The sequence below is a fragment of the Coturnix japonica genome, chromosome 10, assembly GCF_001577835.2.
Source record: "Coturnix japonica isolate 7356 chromosome 10, Coturnix japonica 2.1, whole genome shotgun sequence".
NCBI lineage: Eukaryota > Metazoa > Chordata > Aves > Galliformes > Phasianidae > Coturnix > Coturnix japonica.
The window spans coordinates 1,193,199-1,212,195 of record NC_029525.1 but is presented as its reverse complement, the minus strand read 5'-3'; the positions used below and the strand labels follow the sequence as shown (position 1 = coordinate 1,212,195).

The window sequence follows — 18,997 nt, the reverse complement described above, 5'->3', positions numbered from 1 at the left end:
GGGGCTGCACCGACCCCACTGAGAGACACAACAAATTTCCTGCTTCTGAACAATCTCACCTGCCATCTTAACAGTGCACCCAGTTTATCGCAGCTTTTCTATTAATAATTACAATTGACACCAATTTCTGTTTTACTCTGAATGCAATCCTGATTCGATCAAAGTTTTCACGCTGATCTCGAGTAGGTTTCATAGTCACACAAGGCAGGAGCTGATGCTCACACTCCTTGGCTGGGCTCTATGCCCTCAGCAAAGTGAAGTGCTGTCCTACCTTTGAAACAAGCAGCACCTCATGCACAAAGCAACCAGATGGATGGTGAGACAGGCTCGTGTTTCCAGATACTCAAAGAAAAAGAAGAAGCTTTGAGTTATACAGTTGTTTTTTTCCTAAAATAATTCAGCTCCACTCCTTTCTTCTCCGCAGAGCAATGGCTGCCTATTTATAGATGGGATCAAATGTCACTGAAACATTCAAAGCTATGAAGAACGCGGCCTTCCAGACCTCCAACTTCTGCTCTTTTGTATCTTTTTATCAACCCCAGAAGGCTCAGAAATGGAGCACTGTTCCTTCTGGGTGCAGCACAGAACACTTGAGCCTCGTGATGCAGAGGCACACGTCTATGCTTCAAGACCAAACCACGTGTTCCTCTGCCTCGCCATGCACATTGATGGGCCGCAACCATCAGGACCACCACCCCCATGCCTGGAACACAACAGTGGGCAGCACAGCACTGTCATCCCCACATCTACAGCACAAAAACAAGAGCACAGCGCTGCCATGCCTAGAACACAACAATGGGGAGCATGGGACCAGCACCCCTGCACCGAGAACACAACAGGAAGCACAGCTCTGTTGCACCTGGAACACAGCAACAGGGAGCAAAGACCACCGTGCCTAGAACACAGCAGGGAACACAGCACCGTCATCCCCACACCTAGAACACAACACTGCCATTGCCACAGCTAGGACACATCAACAGGAGCACAGTACTGCCACCCCAGTGTCTAAATGACAACAGAGAGGGTTTCTATGCACAGCGTGGAACATCTGCATCCAGTTCTCTCTTCCACCAGCACAGAGGGATTTGAGTGCACCTCTCCCACTTGCCAAATATGAATGTATGTGGAACATCTCTTATTTAGGAAAAAGCTCTACTATCAGATGGGAGCAAGTGTGATTAAGATGAAGTTCTGCCATACAAGAAGCATCTCAGCTCCTCATGGAGACAAAGAACTAAGGCTGCCCCTCTTCTTGGACCCCCCTTGGGGAGTAATGGACTTTACTCAGAGTAAATCCTGACTCCTGGTCCTTGTGTGTGTGGGATGGGGCAGCGCATCGCTGGGTGCAGGAACACACTGCACAAGATGCAGAGGGGAGGCAACAAGGTGCAATGAGCTTCCAGCGCTTCCACACTGCTGCTTCCACGATCCCACTGTGACACACAGCCTCAATGAATACTTGGCATGTCTCTGTGCTCCGCTCTGCTGGCTTAACTCACCACTTCGGTGTTAAAGGGTAAAGCTTCTGCTATCCACCTCATGGTCTCAAACCAGAAAGGATGTTATCTCATGCAGCAGAGAGCACCCAAAGCAACTACATCGCCACAGCGAGCCGCCAGCACAGCAGAGAACACTGAAACCAAACTGCACATGCAAACAGTAACTGTTACAGAGAATCAAAGATCCTTCTATCTAATGCTTGATTTCTCAAAAGGGAAAAGAAAAAAAAAAATCATCAGTCCTGCGAGGTGGAACCCGCAGAGCTCCCGCTCCAGCAGAGGTTAAGTCAACACGTTCCGTGCCACAGGATGACATCAGGACCAACAGGACGGCGGCTCCGCTACCTGCCGGCTCCAGCTCCCCTCGGAAACGCCCGGTCACAACGGGGAACCGCCTGGAATTAAAACCCAGCGCTCCACACTCGAGATCCTTTCCGGGCTTTGCCGACGGGGAACGCCGAAGTTTTTCCCAAGCCGTCATTGTGCGGATAACGGCACCGCAGAACCACGGCGCGGCTCCGACCCGACTCCCCGCACGGAGGCCCACGGCAGCGCCGCCCGCTACGCGCCGCTCGTCCGCTCCCAGCCCCACACAGCGCTCGGCGTCTCGGCCCCGCTCAGCGCCCCCCGCCGCAGGTGGCCCCGACCCCCCCCATCCCGGCCGGCCCCAGGTGCGCCCCGCGGGGCGCCCAGCCGCGCAGTGGCCTCTACCGGCTCGGACAAGTGCGGCGGGAGGACGGAGAAAGAAAATAATAACAACAATAAAAAGCCAACCGCAACCACGCGCACACAGAAACGCGCATCAAAACCCACAGAACGGGGAATAAAAGCGGCCCGGGGTGGGGCGCTCTGTCCCCGCCGCCCCCCGCCGCCGCCCCGCGCTCCGTCCGCCGCTGCCCGTACCTGTGAGGGGGCTCCGGGGGCCGCTCCGCGCGGCGGCGGCCGAGGGCTGAGGCTGCCCGAGGAGCAGCGCCAGGCACAGGGAGCCGAGCAGCCACACGGAGCCCAACAGCCGCAGGGAGCCCAGCAGCCGCCGCGCTCTCCCCGCCGCCATCGCTCCGCGCCCCGCGCCCCGCAGCCGCGCTCCCAGCGCCGGCCCCTCCTCCCCGGGGGCTCCTCCTGCCGCCTCGCTCCCCGCTCTCGGGCCCCGCGGCTCTCCGTGCGGGCGGCAGGCAGGCAGGCAGGCAGGCAGGCAGGCGGTCGGTCGGTCGGTCGCTGGGCTCACTCCATCGCGGGCCGGTTCCTCGCTCGCAGTCCCGGCTCCCTCACACGGAGCCGAGGGGCCGCCCGCCCCGCCCCTCCCTCACGCCCGCCCCCGCCCCCGTCCCGCCCCGCCCCGCCCTCCCGGTCCCGTCTGCGCATGCGCTCACACGGCGGCGTCGCCGCCCCCCGGCCCCGCAGCCCCCCCAGCGCCAGGTGTGCGCGCGCCCGCCCGCTCAGCACTACGCATGCGCGGGACGCGGCGCCGCTTGTGGCGGCGGGAGCTTCGTCCCGCCCCGATCCGCACCTGGAGCAGCGCAGCGCCGGGAGCCTGCGGGCAGCGGGCGGCCCTGCGATACGGGGAGCTGCGATACGGGGAGCTGCGATACGGGGCACTGCCACAGCAAAACACAGCCGGGGGGGCATCGCTCCAAAAAGCGGCTGTCCCGCACTAAAAAGCCGCATCTTTTTGCCCTGCGTTTCTGTTAGGAAATGGGTTTGTCCTCCACAGCATCCCGGAGCGATCCCCCCTCGGGCAGAGCTGCCCCCTGAGCAGGTTCGGTTGTGGCTCGTTACTGCTGGGGCTGGGGGTGTCAGCAACTCCCAGCACGAAATCCCACCTTCAGTCACCGTTACCAGCACCGGGCGGCTACTGAGCTGAAAGTGAAGCACCCGGAGTTCGTACCTCGGGTTACACTTCAGAACTGACCGCCATCATCCCCTGTCAGGCCCGAGGAAAAGGTTATTTGGGCCTATAAAGCAGATATAGTCACCTCGTGAGAGAGGTTTCCTCACAGAGCTCTGTGGAAGAACCTACACACACTGCTGCTGTTGCTTGTGGGGTTCCCTGTTTCCATGCTGCAGCCATTTCACACATTTCCCCAGGCCGTGGGAGCAGAGCCGGACCTGCAGTTCCAGTTCCCCGCTGCCCTGCTCCATGCCAAGGCTGAGAGCACCCAGCTGAGCAGGGAACCCGTCCTTCCAGTCTTCTCTGCTCCCAGCAATGTGAGCGGGGAGCTGCTGCCTTGATGTGAGGTGGGACAAGAACCGGGTAGGGGAAGTTGGCAGGCACAAAGCGCCTGAAGAAAGACTGGTTCTCCAGGGCGAAGGAGCTGGGCTGGAGAAGGGGTCTGCCTGCAGGGAGGGATAAAGCAGAGCTCATGCACAAGCATGGAACCAGCCTGCCGGGAGAAGACTCAGAATGGGAACAGGAGAAAAACAGGAATGAAGACCATCTGGAAAACTGTCACATCTACTGGCAGCAAGTCTCTGAGATGCACTGGGAGCGTTCCTCACCCTCTTATAGTGCTGGACTGCGAGCAGGAGAGCCAAGCAATTTCTTTCCACATTTGGAGCAAATTTCCACATTGCTGATGGCCTACATAGATACCAGTATAACACACGATTTCATTGCTGTGGTGTTGTTTTGTTTTTAAGGTTACCTCTACATGTGAGAAAAACAGCCATGGCAAACTACATTAAAGCAACATTAGTTAGGCTGCAAAGTAATACACTCCCAAGTTATGAAATAGCAGAATAAAGGTTGTCAGTGCAAACAGATAGGCCTGGCTCTGATGCTGAACCAAGGTCAAGGAACAGAGGTAAGAGCCCAAACAAGTTGATTTCCTATAAAAATCAGATGTCTGTATTTTATGTACCTTGCAGGGGGCTGCAGGAGCAGCAAGCGCTGCGCTGTGGGTGCTGCTCCAAGGAAAGCTCTGCAGCCCCAGGATGGTGCCTCAGACGGAGGCTTGCAAAGCGCTGGTTGTGCAGCCTGCAAGGCCTGGGGCTTGGCTTGACATTTTGAAGTCTTATCTGCAGAAGTGAAGAGCCCTAACAGATAGAACTGTGCTAAATGAGAATTTATTCAACTTTGACTAAATGAGATGCTTTGCCACGTTGTATTTTCTGACAAAATCAGGCCATGAGTATTTCTAATTGGATAGCTAAAATTAAAAGGTTTTTTTCTTGCTGTTCCATCTGTATGCCTGGATTCTTCATCTGTAAAATATGGGTAATACCAGTTCTCGCAACAGCGTTGAGAAAATGAGTTAGAGTTTGTGAAGCACTTGGATACCATAGTGATGAGCACCGCGCAGAAGCCCAGGAGGAAATGAATAAATCTGCTTTCAGAACAATATTTGAATAGCGTGCAGTAAATAAAGCATGGGCCGCATAGTGAACAGCAAGGAGAAAATAACATTATTACTTAGTGAGCACGGTCTATTCTGCACAATGAGCAAGGCTGGGAACCTGTCGAAAGAACAGCGTGTGATCTAATTACAATTAAACAGTGCATCATAATGCAAATGCACAGAAGGAGACAAATCACAGTTGCACGGGCCACCTTCACGTTGGCACTTCTTAACTTTGAAACTCCTGAATTCAAGAGAAAAGCTCCTTCATGGTGCAGGTGCCCAACATATACTCATAAACGACTCCCCTCCGCTGTAATAGATGAAGAAGTGGGTTTTTTTACCTCACCTGCCTCAGCCACTGTAGAGAAGAAAATGTATTTCTCCTCTTGGAGATATCTAAGCCTTATAATCGAGATTTAATGCTGTCACTCAAATGTTGACACTGCCCATGTGTGTGATCAGCAGAGACAGAGAGTGCTCTCCAGAGGGAGATCCAGAGGAAGACCTTAATTTCAGTGATTGCATTTCTTTCTTTTGCTTGAGGTTCTTCTCATTTCAAGCCAAGCTACTGTTTTTTGGTGCAGAAACGAGGTTACAGAACAAAGACAGTTTCACTGACCTTTTGTGACTCCCTGAGGCTAGCGCTGAACCTTTCTGACTCCCGGTGAGATCTGGAAGCACTCTCGAGCTGCTGCAATTTGCATCGGGTTGACTGTTACCGACAAGGAGAGCAACACAATTAAAATTCAGTGGTTCAGCTGCACTCTAGTTATGTCCGCTTCTCTGATCATAATCTCTCTACTGCTTAGCAGGACTTGAGTTAGCACAGAATTGTGATCCTGATTAAGAGAATTTCCCATTACTGAACATCCTCAAGCAGCTGGAAAAGGTAATTTGGGGGTAAGAAGGAACTGCAGCATAAATAAAGACCTAGCTCATTAAGTTTAGGACTTACATCTGTGAGATACTCACCTTAAGATTAATCTGCTGTGCTGCCTCCCTTGGGTAGGAGTCACAACCACAGGCTTCTGGCAAACAGTTTGATTGTGCCTGTGTAGGTCGCCATACTGATCAGTGCAGAGCATAGCGTGATGGGCTCTCTTTCATTGTTCAACAGGGACTAGATGTTTGTTTTTTTCTATTTTTCATATTTATTGGTCACAGATGTGGTTTCGCAAGCTGCTCCGAGGTTGGAAGTTATCCTCCTGACATCGCAGAGCAAATTCTAGGCTTGTAGGCTGTTTGCCAGAGGGCCTCTAACCCCAGCACGTATTTACATCGTTCCTGATCTCAACAGTGTGGAATCAGCAATGATTCCAGCTCCTCACTGAAGGCGGGGGGGTCACAAATGGAGGCAAACCTTCCAGTCACCACAGTCAGTTTCCCAAAAGTCTGAAAGGAAGAGTGAACTCCTTTGCTTGACTTGGTGTTTAATAGTGTCTGAAACGGCAACAGAGCAGCTGGTGTGAAATGCTTTTAATGGCTTGGTCTGCTAAGGAGTTGTTGAGGTCTAATCCTATGTTTGTTTACTCAGGGATTTCAGGTGCAGATAGAGGAAACCAAGAATCCAAAATGCAAGGCTTACCAAATCCAATCCACGCTCTAAAGAATAATTCCTTGGTTATCAGAATTGCATAATGATGTGGGATGCGGCTGTCTGGGTGTTCAGAGGCAGAGAAATGCAGGTAATGCCACAGGCAAAGCCTAGCGTTAAGTGCAGTCAAGGGGAGTTCTGCCATCTGCTTAACCAGAGCAAGATTTCATCTCTGGAAGCCTGTCATGGGATGACACTGTGCCACAGGCATTCAGTGATATCAGTTACACACAGTTTGGTACTTTTCTCTCTTTTGGTGGCTGTCATATGACTTCTCCAGGTGAGATCTTTAATGAAGCCACACTGCTAACATTTTTCTTCCCTAGTGTCCCACTTCTCACTGAGGTTCTGTATTGCATTTTTTTGCTCTGAATGACTCTTTCTGTGCCCAAAAAGAGAAGAGACAGGCGGTCTGTGCCCTCTCATGAGAACAGGATCAGCTTCCTCTGCAGCTTAAAACCACATAAGCCAGGCAAGGATTCCAGGTGGTGTTTATCCCAAAGCATTTCCAACAATTCCACAAGAATGTTAATTACTGACACCAACAATCTTGTTCTCATTCATATAATGGGAGTGCCTAAAGGTCTTACCTGAGGTTGGTCCTATTGTATTAAGTACTGTACAATCACACAGTAAAAGTGAGCCCTTTTCTCAGAGAAGGCAGAAGAAGAAATGAACCAAGGAAAGGTGCAATCAGTAACTTCAACTCCTGTATGTCTCCAGTACTGTTGGAGGTCACTCACAGATGGCTTTTATCTCACTCTGCTACTTTAGATATTTAAAACTGAAGAGATATATGTATATATAACAATTCCAGGAGCCCCTGTTGTAAATAATGGCTAAAGTATTCCTATTTTAAATTGCAGAAACTGAAGTCAAAAAGGTCATAGAAACTTGTGGCAGCATTGTAAATATGAACAAAATTACTTCAGTCTGATAATTGAAGAGTTCAGAAACAACAGCACGCGTCATTCATATGATGTAGTGAAGGCTGGGATGATGATCTGCAGAAACAGGGAAGAATAGTGACATTAGATTATAGCTGTGGACTGGGACAGCGTCCTGTTTGCTGTGAGTGACTGATTTGTTCATACACTTCTCAGATGTCCCTTTCAAGTCAGAGTTTTAGGTCTGCTTCCTGTTCCCAGAATGCTACTCTGAATCTCATTCACCTTTCAAAAACCGAGAAGGAATTTCTAGAAAATGTAATGGGTTTTTTATGGAAGAGATATTGTTTATTTTTCCTGGAGGAATGGAGGCCAAGAAAGGCATGGAGCCATGCTGCTGCTGCTAAAGAGGGGAGTATGGTTACAGAGCTCATAGAGGAGGGTAAGGAAACCTCCTTGCAGAGGTTAGCAGCAGTGATACAGGCCTGATTTACTAAGGAGAGAAACAAGATTCTGTTCCCAGCAGCTTCTAGTTTGTAAGCAGAGCTACGCCTTGAATCACTCTGCATAAATTTTATTGTAAAGTAATTTCTAACCTCTTGCAAATTTCAAGCATTTCCAAAAGCAGCGCAAACTTGCCAGCATTTCTTCCTGGTTCACAGAAGTTCAGCTCCATAAGAACTCTCTGACTCTCTTGGATACAAGACTGAGCAATCTGGAGAAAGAAGGGACAGTTTTAAAAACAAGAATGCATTTCACACAGAGGAATGGTGCCACGCTGACAGCTCTAGCAGATAAAACGTGGGCAGCCTTCAAATAGGTAAAGTGTCTGACTCGCTAAGGCTGTCAATCTGGCACTTTTCACACACATTAATTTTACTTTCTTTTTTTTTTTTTTTTTTGCTTAAACATCCCTTCGGGGCAACAGCTCTGGAAAAACACCACCATCCTGCCACTTCTCCATGCTCCTCCCAGGAGACCGGTGATGAAAGCCAAGAGAGCAAAACATGCAACTCTGATGGGATATGAAATGTGGGTGATCGTGCCATGAACCGCTGCATCTTCCTGACACATGAAGCACATCAGGATCTATATGTCTGCTGTCACAATGTGGTTTTATCACATATTTTTATTTCCTTAGCACCTGAATGGCAGCTTTAGAAATCAAATTACAGTCTGAGTGCTACAGGCTGCAGCCCCCTGACTGAGCCACTAAATCAGACTAATTGGAACAACAAATAAGCCCAAATAGCAGTTCCTTAGGAAAACGTTGCCCTTACAACACACTGCTTTTACTTCTAACTTAACTTGACTGGACTTATTGACTAGCTGGTATTTCTGCTACTGCATTTGAAGTCTATCGATTCTTAGAAATATGAAATGAGTTTCAAAGAGGTCAGAATGTGACTTTGTGACCAAGAGAGACACAAAGACATTCAGAAATACTAAAGGGAGCACTGGGAACTACAGAAACCTAAAAGAGGTTTCTGGTTCACACCAACAGAGATCAGTGTTTTTTGCAGGTCGCTGCCCATTGGCAGCCATGTGCCTTGCCCAAAAAGAGGACAGGGGCTCAACCACTTCCCAGCAAACTGGTACCACATTGTACGCAAATGCTGCCCAGGCTGTTGTTCCAACTACCACCCCCTCCACTAACACACGTCTTTGGGAAGGAAGATGCCCTGAGGACCCCAGGTTGAAACGGCAGGTCCTCCTTCAGTGCTGGCAGGGAAGTCTGGAAGGCAAATGCTTTAAATAGGTAGCACAGAATTTGCAGAAAAGCAGGATGCCTACACACTCCCAAAGGCATTGAGCTAAAATGGATTGTTACCAAAGACTGGAGAGAGTTCAATTGTCTGGAATAAACTTACATTGCAAAAAAGGGAATATTAGTAGAGAAAGAGGCTGAGGATATCAGAAGTTGCCTTAATTCCTGAAAGAAGTGGATTTATTCAGTGAGAAACCATTTCTCAGAACGATTCGCATTCCATTCTCAAAAATCTTCGTTGAGGGCTGACAAGAATTTGAGCTTTATGTCTGTATCATCTGGAGTGAACATTTACATTCTACATAGAAAAGAAACTGTATGCTTCAGATGTGAGCCCTCTGAGGCAGGTAACAAATAAGATATATTTGACAAAGGAAGAAAAGCTTTCTCACAAATCTGCTGTTTTTCTAGCCCCCAAACGGCTGCAATCTGCCTTCAAAACCCCCTTTCAGGCTGATGCTTCACGATCTGTTAGTTTTGTCTAAACCACTCTTTCTAATGGTAGTCCACCTTTTTCCTTCTGACCTCTGCTGCACTCACCAGGTATCAGGCAACAGCAATTATGTCCATACTAGAAGGACTAAGCACAGAAATCTCTATGATTCTTGTACCTGAATAATATATTTGCAAATTTGAAAAGCAGACTGAACTCAGAGAAGCGATCAGATCTGACTTGGTCTGGGAACAAACTGCTCAGTAGCAGATTTCTGGCTCACAATTAATGTGGGCATCCCTGAGTCCCCTAATGGATCTGCTGAACCACAGCAGCTGACTTGGAGACCAAGTCTGAGGTCAGCAAACCAGCCTTTTAGAAACATACTGGAAACTCACCAGTTCCCTACTGCTGCTGACTGGGAGAAGGCGAGTCCAGTAATCCAGAAGTCTGCAACAGGAGGGAGTAGGGCAGAGGTCTGCAGCGTTCAGAAGCAAAAAACCCACAGGATGGAATAGAAGAGTGGAGTGAGCAACAGAAAGCAGTTCCACCTTTGGAAAAAGAGGTGGGAACTCAGGGGATGACACCAAGAATACATGAACGCCAACCCAGCAGTCAGCACAGACAAAACCCCCATTCACAGCACTTCAAGGTCCTGAGGCCGGAAGGGTGACACTGTAGCAGAACATGAACAAACCACAGCCTGAAAGATAAAGGGAAATTCAGTAAGTGGAAGTTGTGCGCCAACTAGGAACAGCGCTAATTAGCTCCAAAGGCTGCAAGCAGTCTCTTGAAAATGGGCAGAAGTGAGCGAAAGCGCTTCAAGTCAGCGCTCACAGTGACCTTCCTTCCGACTAAAGGATTTCGCTGTTAAGTGTATGGGGAACCAACAGACAGCAAAAGAGATGGATGGCCTGAAATATTAGCAGCCTGTACAGCTGTGCTGAAAAGCCTTTTCACATTAGAAAAATACCTTCAGCAGAGCACCTGAACAATAGTGAGGATTTAAAAAAAAAGAGGGAAGTCTGCACAGGGTGCTGAGTAAAGCTGAACAGAGCCCTCCTATCGTACAGCTCATCTCCTACAGAAAATTCTTGTGTGAAATACAGCAGACATTAGAGGAAGGGGTGAAAAGGCTCACGGCTCTGTGAAAGATAAGAGGAAATGCAGAACTGACAGCAAGTGGACACTCGTGGGTCACCACAGAAAGGGGAAAAATATAAAGAAATATAACCCTTTGTGATTACAGTCGAGCACAAATAAATACATAGGGGGAAAAAAACCAAACCAAAACAACATTTTCTGCTTCCTGTAAAGAGTAAAGTTGGGGGGAAGTGGGCTATGCCAAATATTTCTCTCTGCTGGAGGCATCAGCGGGGTTCTGACAGACAGGTTAGGAAAACAGAGCACACATTTGTGCATACTCAATAGCCCCTATGGGAGACATAATTTTCTCAGGCAGCCATTTGGGTTGTGTTTGGCACTTGAACTGTTTCATGGGCTTTGATAGCCTAGGATGTGCGTAGATGATGTTTTGTTCTGCGGGAAGAGAGTAGAAGCACATGACCAAAGGCTCTGATCAGCTTTTGAAAGACCCAGACCAGCAGAGCTCAACCAACAAAACTCCTTTGTAATGGAAATGCCAAACCTAGGCATGAAATTAGAAAAGCAATGTGTACAAGGAGATTACAATGAGATTGAAGTCATCCCCGGTATTCCTGCCCTAGCAGAAAAGAATGCAAAGTTAAGACACCTTTGAGTAGTGAACTGTCTACCCAATTTAGCTGCCCAAGCAATCAATGACAGATCTTGATGTACAAGAGCATTCTGCAGAACTAACATACAGATCTCCACAGGGAAGCTGAAAGGAGCTAATTAATAGCCCCAGAAAAACACAGTTAAGTGCAAAACTGGACATAGATCTTTACAGACCAGTGCTGACCGAGCTGAATTCTCTCCTTGCACTCTCACTAGCACTTATGACCCTGGTGAGGCACAAAGATTAATGCTTATACAAAAAGCATTTGCATTCCACTTTTCATGAAGCGCTTGTAGGCTGACCGCTTGAATGTTCTGTCTGGTTTCAATTAGAGATAGTATTAGTCTTTACATACAGCCTTAGCTGGGAGTAGTTTTGCTCTGGACAGTTCAAGCTTCTAACTCCCCCTGTCCCATTCAAGAGGAGCCTGAAGTGACACCTTTCTCTCCTTCTCTTTACAGTTGTGAGGAAGTTGTCTCAGTAATAAGACAGGCTCTGATTATGTTCCCAAATTCTGCTATGTGCAGAGGGGATGCCAAGGGCCTCTGTCGTCATGGCAAACACTCTGGTGAGCTCAAAGCACTCACCAAAAAGAGTGAAGCTGCACAGGCCAGCTCACTGTGTGAGCAACAAGCTTCTGAAGATGTGTATGTTGAGACAACACCTAGAGGGAAGCATCTTCCTGTTTGACTCCACTTGCTCTCTTAATGAGGTTTCTGTAATGGTACAGCAGTAGGAAGAAGCTGGCTCCCTTTGGAGAGATACTGCAGAAGTGGCTAATATACATCTTCCAACATCAAGGCCTAGCTAACAGTAGGAAGAGTTCCCCAGCCACCACTACGTACCCACAGAAGCTTAGGGCTATGTGCTTGGGTTCCTCTGGCTTCCTAGGAAAGACACAGATGTAAGGACTGGACTCCCTGTGGTCTAATGCAGTTGTACACCTGGGATAAAGCTGTCCTCCAAACAACCCACAGCAAGATGTCAAAGGAGAGGGGCAGAGGGAGCAGCCTGTACAGCCTGTGCTTCTCCTCCTCTGCCGAAGGTGGGCACAAAGAGCTGGTATCCTCCTCCCTGACTCGGCGCTGAGAACAAGTGCTAAATTATCACTCATGCAGCACAGACGTCACATCAGATGTCTGGATCTAACCTTAAACCTTCCTTCATTTCTGTGGAACACAGCAACACTTCCACGGTGCTTCAGTGTCACTGTTGAACTCAGCAGTCCCCGTTCAAGACCTAGGGGTGGAAGGTCCCGCACAAAAAAGTATTTACTTTAGAACTAAAGTAAGGTAAAAGAGGACATCAAAGAACAGAAACAGCCTGAAGGCACAGATAGGATTTAGAGAGATGTAATATGCTTGAGAAAGGTGAATCTCAGGCTTAAGGGCCGCAATTGATCTCAGCTCCCCTCACCCTGGCTGACACGGTGGCACTGCAGAGCTGACCGTGCTGTTCAACAACCAGCTCACTCGGCTCCAGCTTCTCAGAGGTGCCTTTCTATGTGGAAACTAAAGACCATTAAAATCTTCCAGAGGACAACCATGAGACCCAGCCAACATTCCTCCCTTCAATAAATAAAACAGTTTCTAGCATAGGCAGCTCTGTGAATTATTGCAGAGCACATAATAGTCCCTGTATTTCCCTACACAATCACTATGCTCCCCAGATCTAACTCATTACTGTGTTTAGCGAAGCGCTTTGAACTGCCTCAAGCATGAAAAGCACCATATAAGAACAAATTTTATTCTCATAAAAAGGTATTAAGGCAAGTTAGAGGCACTATTGACACACATGATATGTTATAATTGGCAAATGTTCACAAAGGCAAAACCCAGATCTGTGCACCAAGCTGGAGGGTACCTGTGTGCATGTGGATTCTGGCATGAGTGCATCCCCTCCTCTGCCCTACAGCAGACCCAGCTCCCACAGACAAGCTCTCAGGCTGCTTGAGAGCCACAGCAAAACAGCCGTCTTGTTTAGGAGGAGAAATCAGGGCTCTGCTTGATGTGATTTGAAAAGGGCACGTGAAGACCACTGGCTGATGTCTGGCATTATCCATCTGCCCGTCAGTTCTTCACGACCCATCACTCCCCCACAACCGTTTCATCCAGCATCACACCACCACCAAGGATCAGATCTGCACCCTTGCACCTTAGCTGAGCATGTTCCTGGCTCACCCCGTGGTGTCACACGCCAGCTCTGCTCAGCTGTGACCTGCAGCACCCTCTGTTGTTGCCATTCTGGGCTTCACCCAGCTCTTGCTCCCTGCCAAGGCTCCTCTTTTCTTGTTTGCTTTCTGTCTTCCAGAAGGCTCCGTCTGTCCTGGCCTGGATTCTCATTCCCTACTTGCAAGTCTTGCCAAATAGATATTTAAAAAAATAAAAAATAAAAACAAAATGGGAAATGGAGAGACACTGGAGATACACGACTGAGACAGCTGAAGTCCTTCTCGTTAGGCACAGCTTGAACCCTACTAAGTCCTACTGACCCAGAACTCCTGGAAAATAAAGTCTGGAAGTGTGGGGCCACTTATCTACATGAAATTCTTCATGTCAGAACTGTGGTTAAGACGTTATTGGAGAAGCCAGGAACGTTCCCGGGGCTGGTGGCAGCGGGCAGAACATTTGTGTGGGCCTACAGGAAAATGTTGGGCTGTCCCAAGCTGATGTCATGTCCCAGAGGGACATCAGAGTCAGCACTCTCACTGCTGTCACTGCCGGAGACCAAGACAAATACATTAAATATTGAAGGGAATATTGAGAAATAACAAAAACTAAGACAGAAACCACAGTGCTGTGTGCTGCAGGCACATGTGTATGCACGTGTCTGCAGCCTGCTCAATGGACTCACGCAATCATCCAAGCTCCTGGCCCAGAAGCTACACTCAGTCCCTCACACTTTCCACTGCCTCAATTCCTTCTTTAAGAAGGAAGCCTTGTGGCCTATTTTAAAACACTGGCAGATGCTTGTTGGTGAGACAGCACAGTGTTTTTCAGCAGGTTTCTGCTGTTTCTCTTGTGGGCTATGAGGTATTTGGGAAGCTGCAGAGGTCACTCACTCATCCCAGAGGAGAAGGCTGTGTCCCCCATCATATGTCTGTCTGTGCATGACGGTGCTGATGCAGCTCCAGACCTGCCTTCCAGCTTCGTGGTCCATCGCACAGCCTTGTGAACAGGTGAAGTAAAGGCCAAGGGAAACCTCCGAACACCTGAAGTGCTTCAGGCTTCCTATTCCATGGGAGTGAGGAATGGAAAGAGCATACACACACCTTCTCCAAAGTCTGCACACCGAGACCCTCATTCACTTCTTATTCCATCACTTCCCATCGGCTTCGAGATGAACTGAGCCCAAGCCTGAGGATTTAACCCACGATGCACCTACACATCAATGATGTGCATGTAAGGAGAAAACACAGGACATAAATGCCATTCTGCAAGGACCTGACTATGAGGTAGAACATTGGGCCCGAGTGACAGCTGTGTGGAGAATAAATATTCCTAAAGAAAGGATTTGGTGCATGCAGTATTTCTGTTTCAGGCACACAGGAAACGCTGCTTGAGAGCCTTAAATTCAAGTGTGCACTAAAAGGTTTTTTATACCTCTCAATCTAGTTACGTTTTCTTGGCTGCCCTCCACTCTGCCCACAAAGTGCTACAGGAAAAGGAGGAAACTCTTATCAGCACACACAAAAGTAGGGAGTTTTCTTCTTCCACACAGTGAAGAACTATTCAATGGGAGTGCAGTCCCACAGGTCCCTTACCCGTGTGCACAGTGTCCTGCCTGTCCTCACCACTGCTTCAGCTGAGGATGAATTCAGAGGAGTGACCTTGGTGTCAATGGTGGGACGAGATCTGGCCAAGTGATGTGCTCACACAGCTTCATTTTTCGATCTTTCTCAGTGGGAGAAATTCAGAACCACAGATGTTCCACCAAAACTACTTATCCAATTACTGGAGCACTTTGAAAAGGTGATACGGATCAGCCTGACACCCTGAGCTTCTTCCAGAGCGTACCATGAGTGTGCAGACACTGCACTCCTGAGAAGCACCCAGAACCAGACAGATTAGCTTTGTGGCTTTTGTTCATTGGTTCTGACTTGCTTTTGACTTCTTGCCTGCTCCCTATTAACACCCCACAGTGCAGTTGTGTTTGACTTCACTTTAACAAACCCTGATTTATATGGCCTCACACAATTCCTCCTCCTTTGTGTGGCCTTGAGAACGGCCTAACAGGCATACTAAAATGGAACCCATTTAAATCAGCCACTACCAAAGGAGCAGACATCTTCAAAGAGTGTTATCTCTGTGAATCAGAATTCACTCTTTCTGAATAATCTGTTGGTTTGGGGTTTTTAATGAAACGTAGCTTAGTGGGGTTTGGCAGATGCTGACACATAGTCCAGCGAGGAAACTTAAAAATACGGGTGAAAGCATGACTAAGGCTCAATGTGTAAAGGGGAACAGTTCCACAGAAACTCAAATGCGCTGCATCCACCATTCAGTCACCCAGTTACAAGTATCTGACAGCTGTCCAGTGACAGGAATTCAAGCTCCCTGTTCTATGGAGCATCTCTGAACTCCTCTGATGCTTTTCCACAGGCAGTGCAGCACAGCCACTGTACTCCTTTCCATACCCGTTGTCTATGGATAAGATACCCACTGCTTACCACACTGCTTGCTTTAGGAATGTGGCTTTCCTTTGGTACAATGTGAGTGCTACGATTATGTGCTGCACGTGCCAAGCAGGCAGGGCGGGGTGGGGTGGGAAGGAGAGAGGCTTTGGCTCTGAATGCCAGTACCTATTTTTAGGCTCCCAAAGCCGTGCTGCTCCCGCTCAGATCTGACGATCCAACACGTGTCACTCAAGATGTCACCAATCCCAGGCAGCCGTGACTTTGCTGGGTGTCAGCATCCCGGGGTAGGGCAGATGAGCAGCAATTTTTCTGAAGTCTGTAGCACGAACAAACTGTGTTTTGGTAAGTAAGTCTAAGTTGAGATTCATATTGTTTAAGATTTAGGTCAGCTTGGGTTTGGGATTGGTGTCTTGGTGTTTGTTTTTTTTTGTCCAGTCTGAACACATCATTGCAATACAGGAGATATGTACCTGGCCTGTCCCAGTCTGACAGCCCTCCACCTGAGACACGTGAGGTATGACTGGGGAAGATCCATGTAGCAGGTCAGGTCTGTGTAGTGGCAGCGTTTACCGGGGGCTGTGCAGTATTTTCAAAGCACTCCACATGCCACAGTCCTGGTCCCTCAGAGACCCAACCATCCACCTGCCTTGTGGAAAGAGCCCTCTGCATGCCCTTAACCTGCTACCATTGCAAGACAGGGGTGAGCTTAGCCCTCCCCCGGCACTCCATGGTGACAACTTGATGTACCTGAATCCTCAAGCACAACCCAAACACAATGCCCACCTGCAGCAAGCACAGTCAGGTTGTGCTCACAGACACAAATTGATCTGAAAAACCAGAGCAAACTGAAGGCTGAGCGAGCTGATGGAGGATGGGGCTGGCAGAGCCCTTCTGTGCCAGCAGCACACCACGTCACCCACTGCCACTTGTGCCAACCACCCAGCCCACATTCTCTTGGATTCTTTTCAATGTGTTGGCTGAGGGCACAGCACCATTTTATTGAATCACGGTGGAGTTTTGGTTCCCCACAGAAAAATCCCTGGAACCAGAGTATATTTTCACGACCAGTGACTGCAGACATGTAGAGAATGTCCGCGCTGCTTCTTTCTCCTCCGCTCTGTGCCTTTGAAGTCATGGTAACAGCTTTTGGATTCAATCCTCTGATGAGACTCCTTGATTTATTAGGTAAAACATCTGGAAAAAATGAAGGCTTGTGGCAGCGTAAATCCTCCAGAAGGAGCAGAGGGGTTTCCTCTGAGCAGCGCTCCTGTCAAAACTGCAGGAAACCTGAGCCCTGGCGACTGTCTCGGGGCTGCCTGGTGCTTGCAGAGCTGCAGCCCAGAATGGGCCCGTCCACATTTCACCCACTGGCCCAGAAAGCAGCAGGCGGGCTGGGCTGAGGCCACCAACACGTCAGCCAACAGCCCTCAGTGCTGGGATTGTGCCACAGCTCACTAAATGCTTTTCATACGCTCTTGCAGCTTGAATGTCAGTAGCAATTCTGCCCTTGACATTAATAAGGTAGCTCCTGTTATAAATCACTGCATACTGTGGAAGCAGAATGAAATGTAAAATACCTCTCTCCCTCAAAGAAAAAGGCAGCTGAGAAACACGGATTGGCCAGAAAGGCACAGCTCGGGTCACCTGCGCTGTGTGTCTGTGCTGATGAGGGGTGACTTTTCCATGCCCCAAATACAAATGGAGCAACACTGGCTTCAGCAGGAGAAGAACATTCCTAACCTTGGATAATGCTGATTTGAATGGATAAGACCCGTAGAAGTAAGAACAAGGAGATGTGCATTTTGTGCAGTGGATTTGGGACAAGCTCTGAATGAAGGCAAAGAAAAAGAGAGGAGGAATGGAGCAACAGGAGCAGCTTTGGAGTTGCTGCTGCTGTCTCCTCCAGTGAGATGCGTGTGCAGGGGCACATGTGTGTGAGCACATCTGTGTGCGAACCTGTGTCAAATAGCAGTGAGATGATGGCGAAGCTGGAAGCACAGAGGTACTTGACTCAGAATTATTTACTCTCTGCCTCCTCCATACACCAGCCCATGTTCCAAATTTCAGCATTCATGCTTTCTCCCCGGAGATCCATCCTCTGACAGCTATTTTCCCATCTAAATCCCCCTTCCAGCCATTTGAACACCACAGTTCAAACAGCAGCCTGAGTGCTAACGTTCCTTTTGCAGGGGGTGTGGTGCTGGCAGAGGGGGTGGGGGGAGTTCGGGGAGTATTTTTTTAATCAGATAAATGATTGCTGGGAAACCAGCCACTTCTCTCCATTCAATTTATGCTCTATGGGGAATCCACCTAATACCCCTTCTCCGAGTGTGAAGCAGGACGAGATGCTGTATCAAAGCAGGGAGGAATGCAAAAGATGGGATGGAGTGCTGGGAAAAAACAACCTGAGGAAGGGGCTATGCAGAAATGGGAAGGCAAGAAGCAAAGCTGGAGGTGTGTGTGCATCTCTGTGGGTGAAGGAGGAAAAGAGAAAATGGCAAAATGGAGTGAGCTCAGGTGCTCTGAGCAGGGTTAGGTGAGCAGCAGGGCTGCTGTCAGGAGCCTCGCACCGGCAGGGAGGCAGCAACGCTCGAGGCAGGTCCAGGGCTGTGCAGGACACAGGTTCCTATGGAGTGCTGCCTGAGTCTGCAGAATGAGCAGAGTGATTTCACTCCAGCTCCCAGCAGAACTGGGAGCATGCCAGTTCACCCCACCAGTGTATTTGGAACTGATTAATGCTTTGTTGGCCGAGGACTGGGAATGGAGACAGCTCCCAGCACATCAGGTTTCAGACATGCTTGCAGGGCAGCACGTCTGGGCAGCCTGCCCTGCCGTCTGGGCATACCTTTTGTTTTGTACTGCTCCAACACCTAAGGCCCCAACCAAGACAAGGCTGCATTGTGCCGGGGCGCTGCATGTGCACGCAGTAGACGGGCTGCATCCTGAAGAGCTCGCAGCTAACCAGACAGACAATTAGAGGTGGGGAGTGGAAACAGGTGCACAGAAAAGGAAATGATTTCCCTGAGCTCACGGGTGAGTCGGTGTCCAAACCAAAACCAGAACGCGGTGCCTGATACCAGGCC

General features: G+C 49.0%; 1 protein-coding gene and 1 long non-coding RNA gene across 10 annotated transcripts in view; both read right to left on the bottom strand.

Moving 5' to 3' along the window:
• Positions 1-2,568, bottom strand: part of NEO1 (neogenin 1) — a 165,513-nt gene extending 162,945 nt beyond the window's left edge. For all 8 annotated transcript variants that reach the window (XM_015872354.2, XM_015872359.2, XM_032446783.1 and 5 more), the window contains exon 1: positions 2,403-2,568. In XM_015872354.2, the coding sequence (XP_015727840.1) occupies positions 2,403-2,553 (151 nt within the window). In that variant the 5' untranslated portion in view covers positions 2,554-2,568. The remainder of the gene's footprint in view (positions 1-2,402) is intronic.
• Positions 2,569-7,876: 5,308 nt separating this feature from the next.
• Positions 7,877-18,997, bottom strand: part of LOC107318504 — a 93,422-nt gene continuing 82,301 nt past the window's right edge. Inside the window, exons 11-12 of one of the 2 annotated variants that reach the window (XR_001557382.2) lie at positions 16,080-16,230; positions 7,877-8,033 (exon numbers count right to left, since the gene is read on the bottom strand). This is a non-coding gene — a long non-coding RNA (uncharacterized LOC107318504). Of the gene's footprint in view, positions 8,034-16,079; positions 16,231-16,334; positions 17,109-18,997 lie in introns of those variants that run through there. The other variant, XR_001557383.2, reaches the window with a different exon arrangement.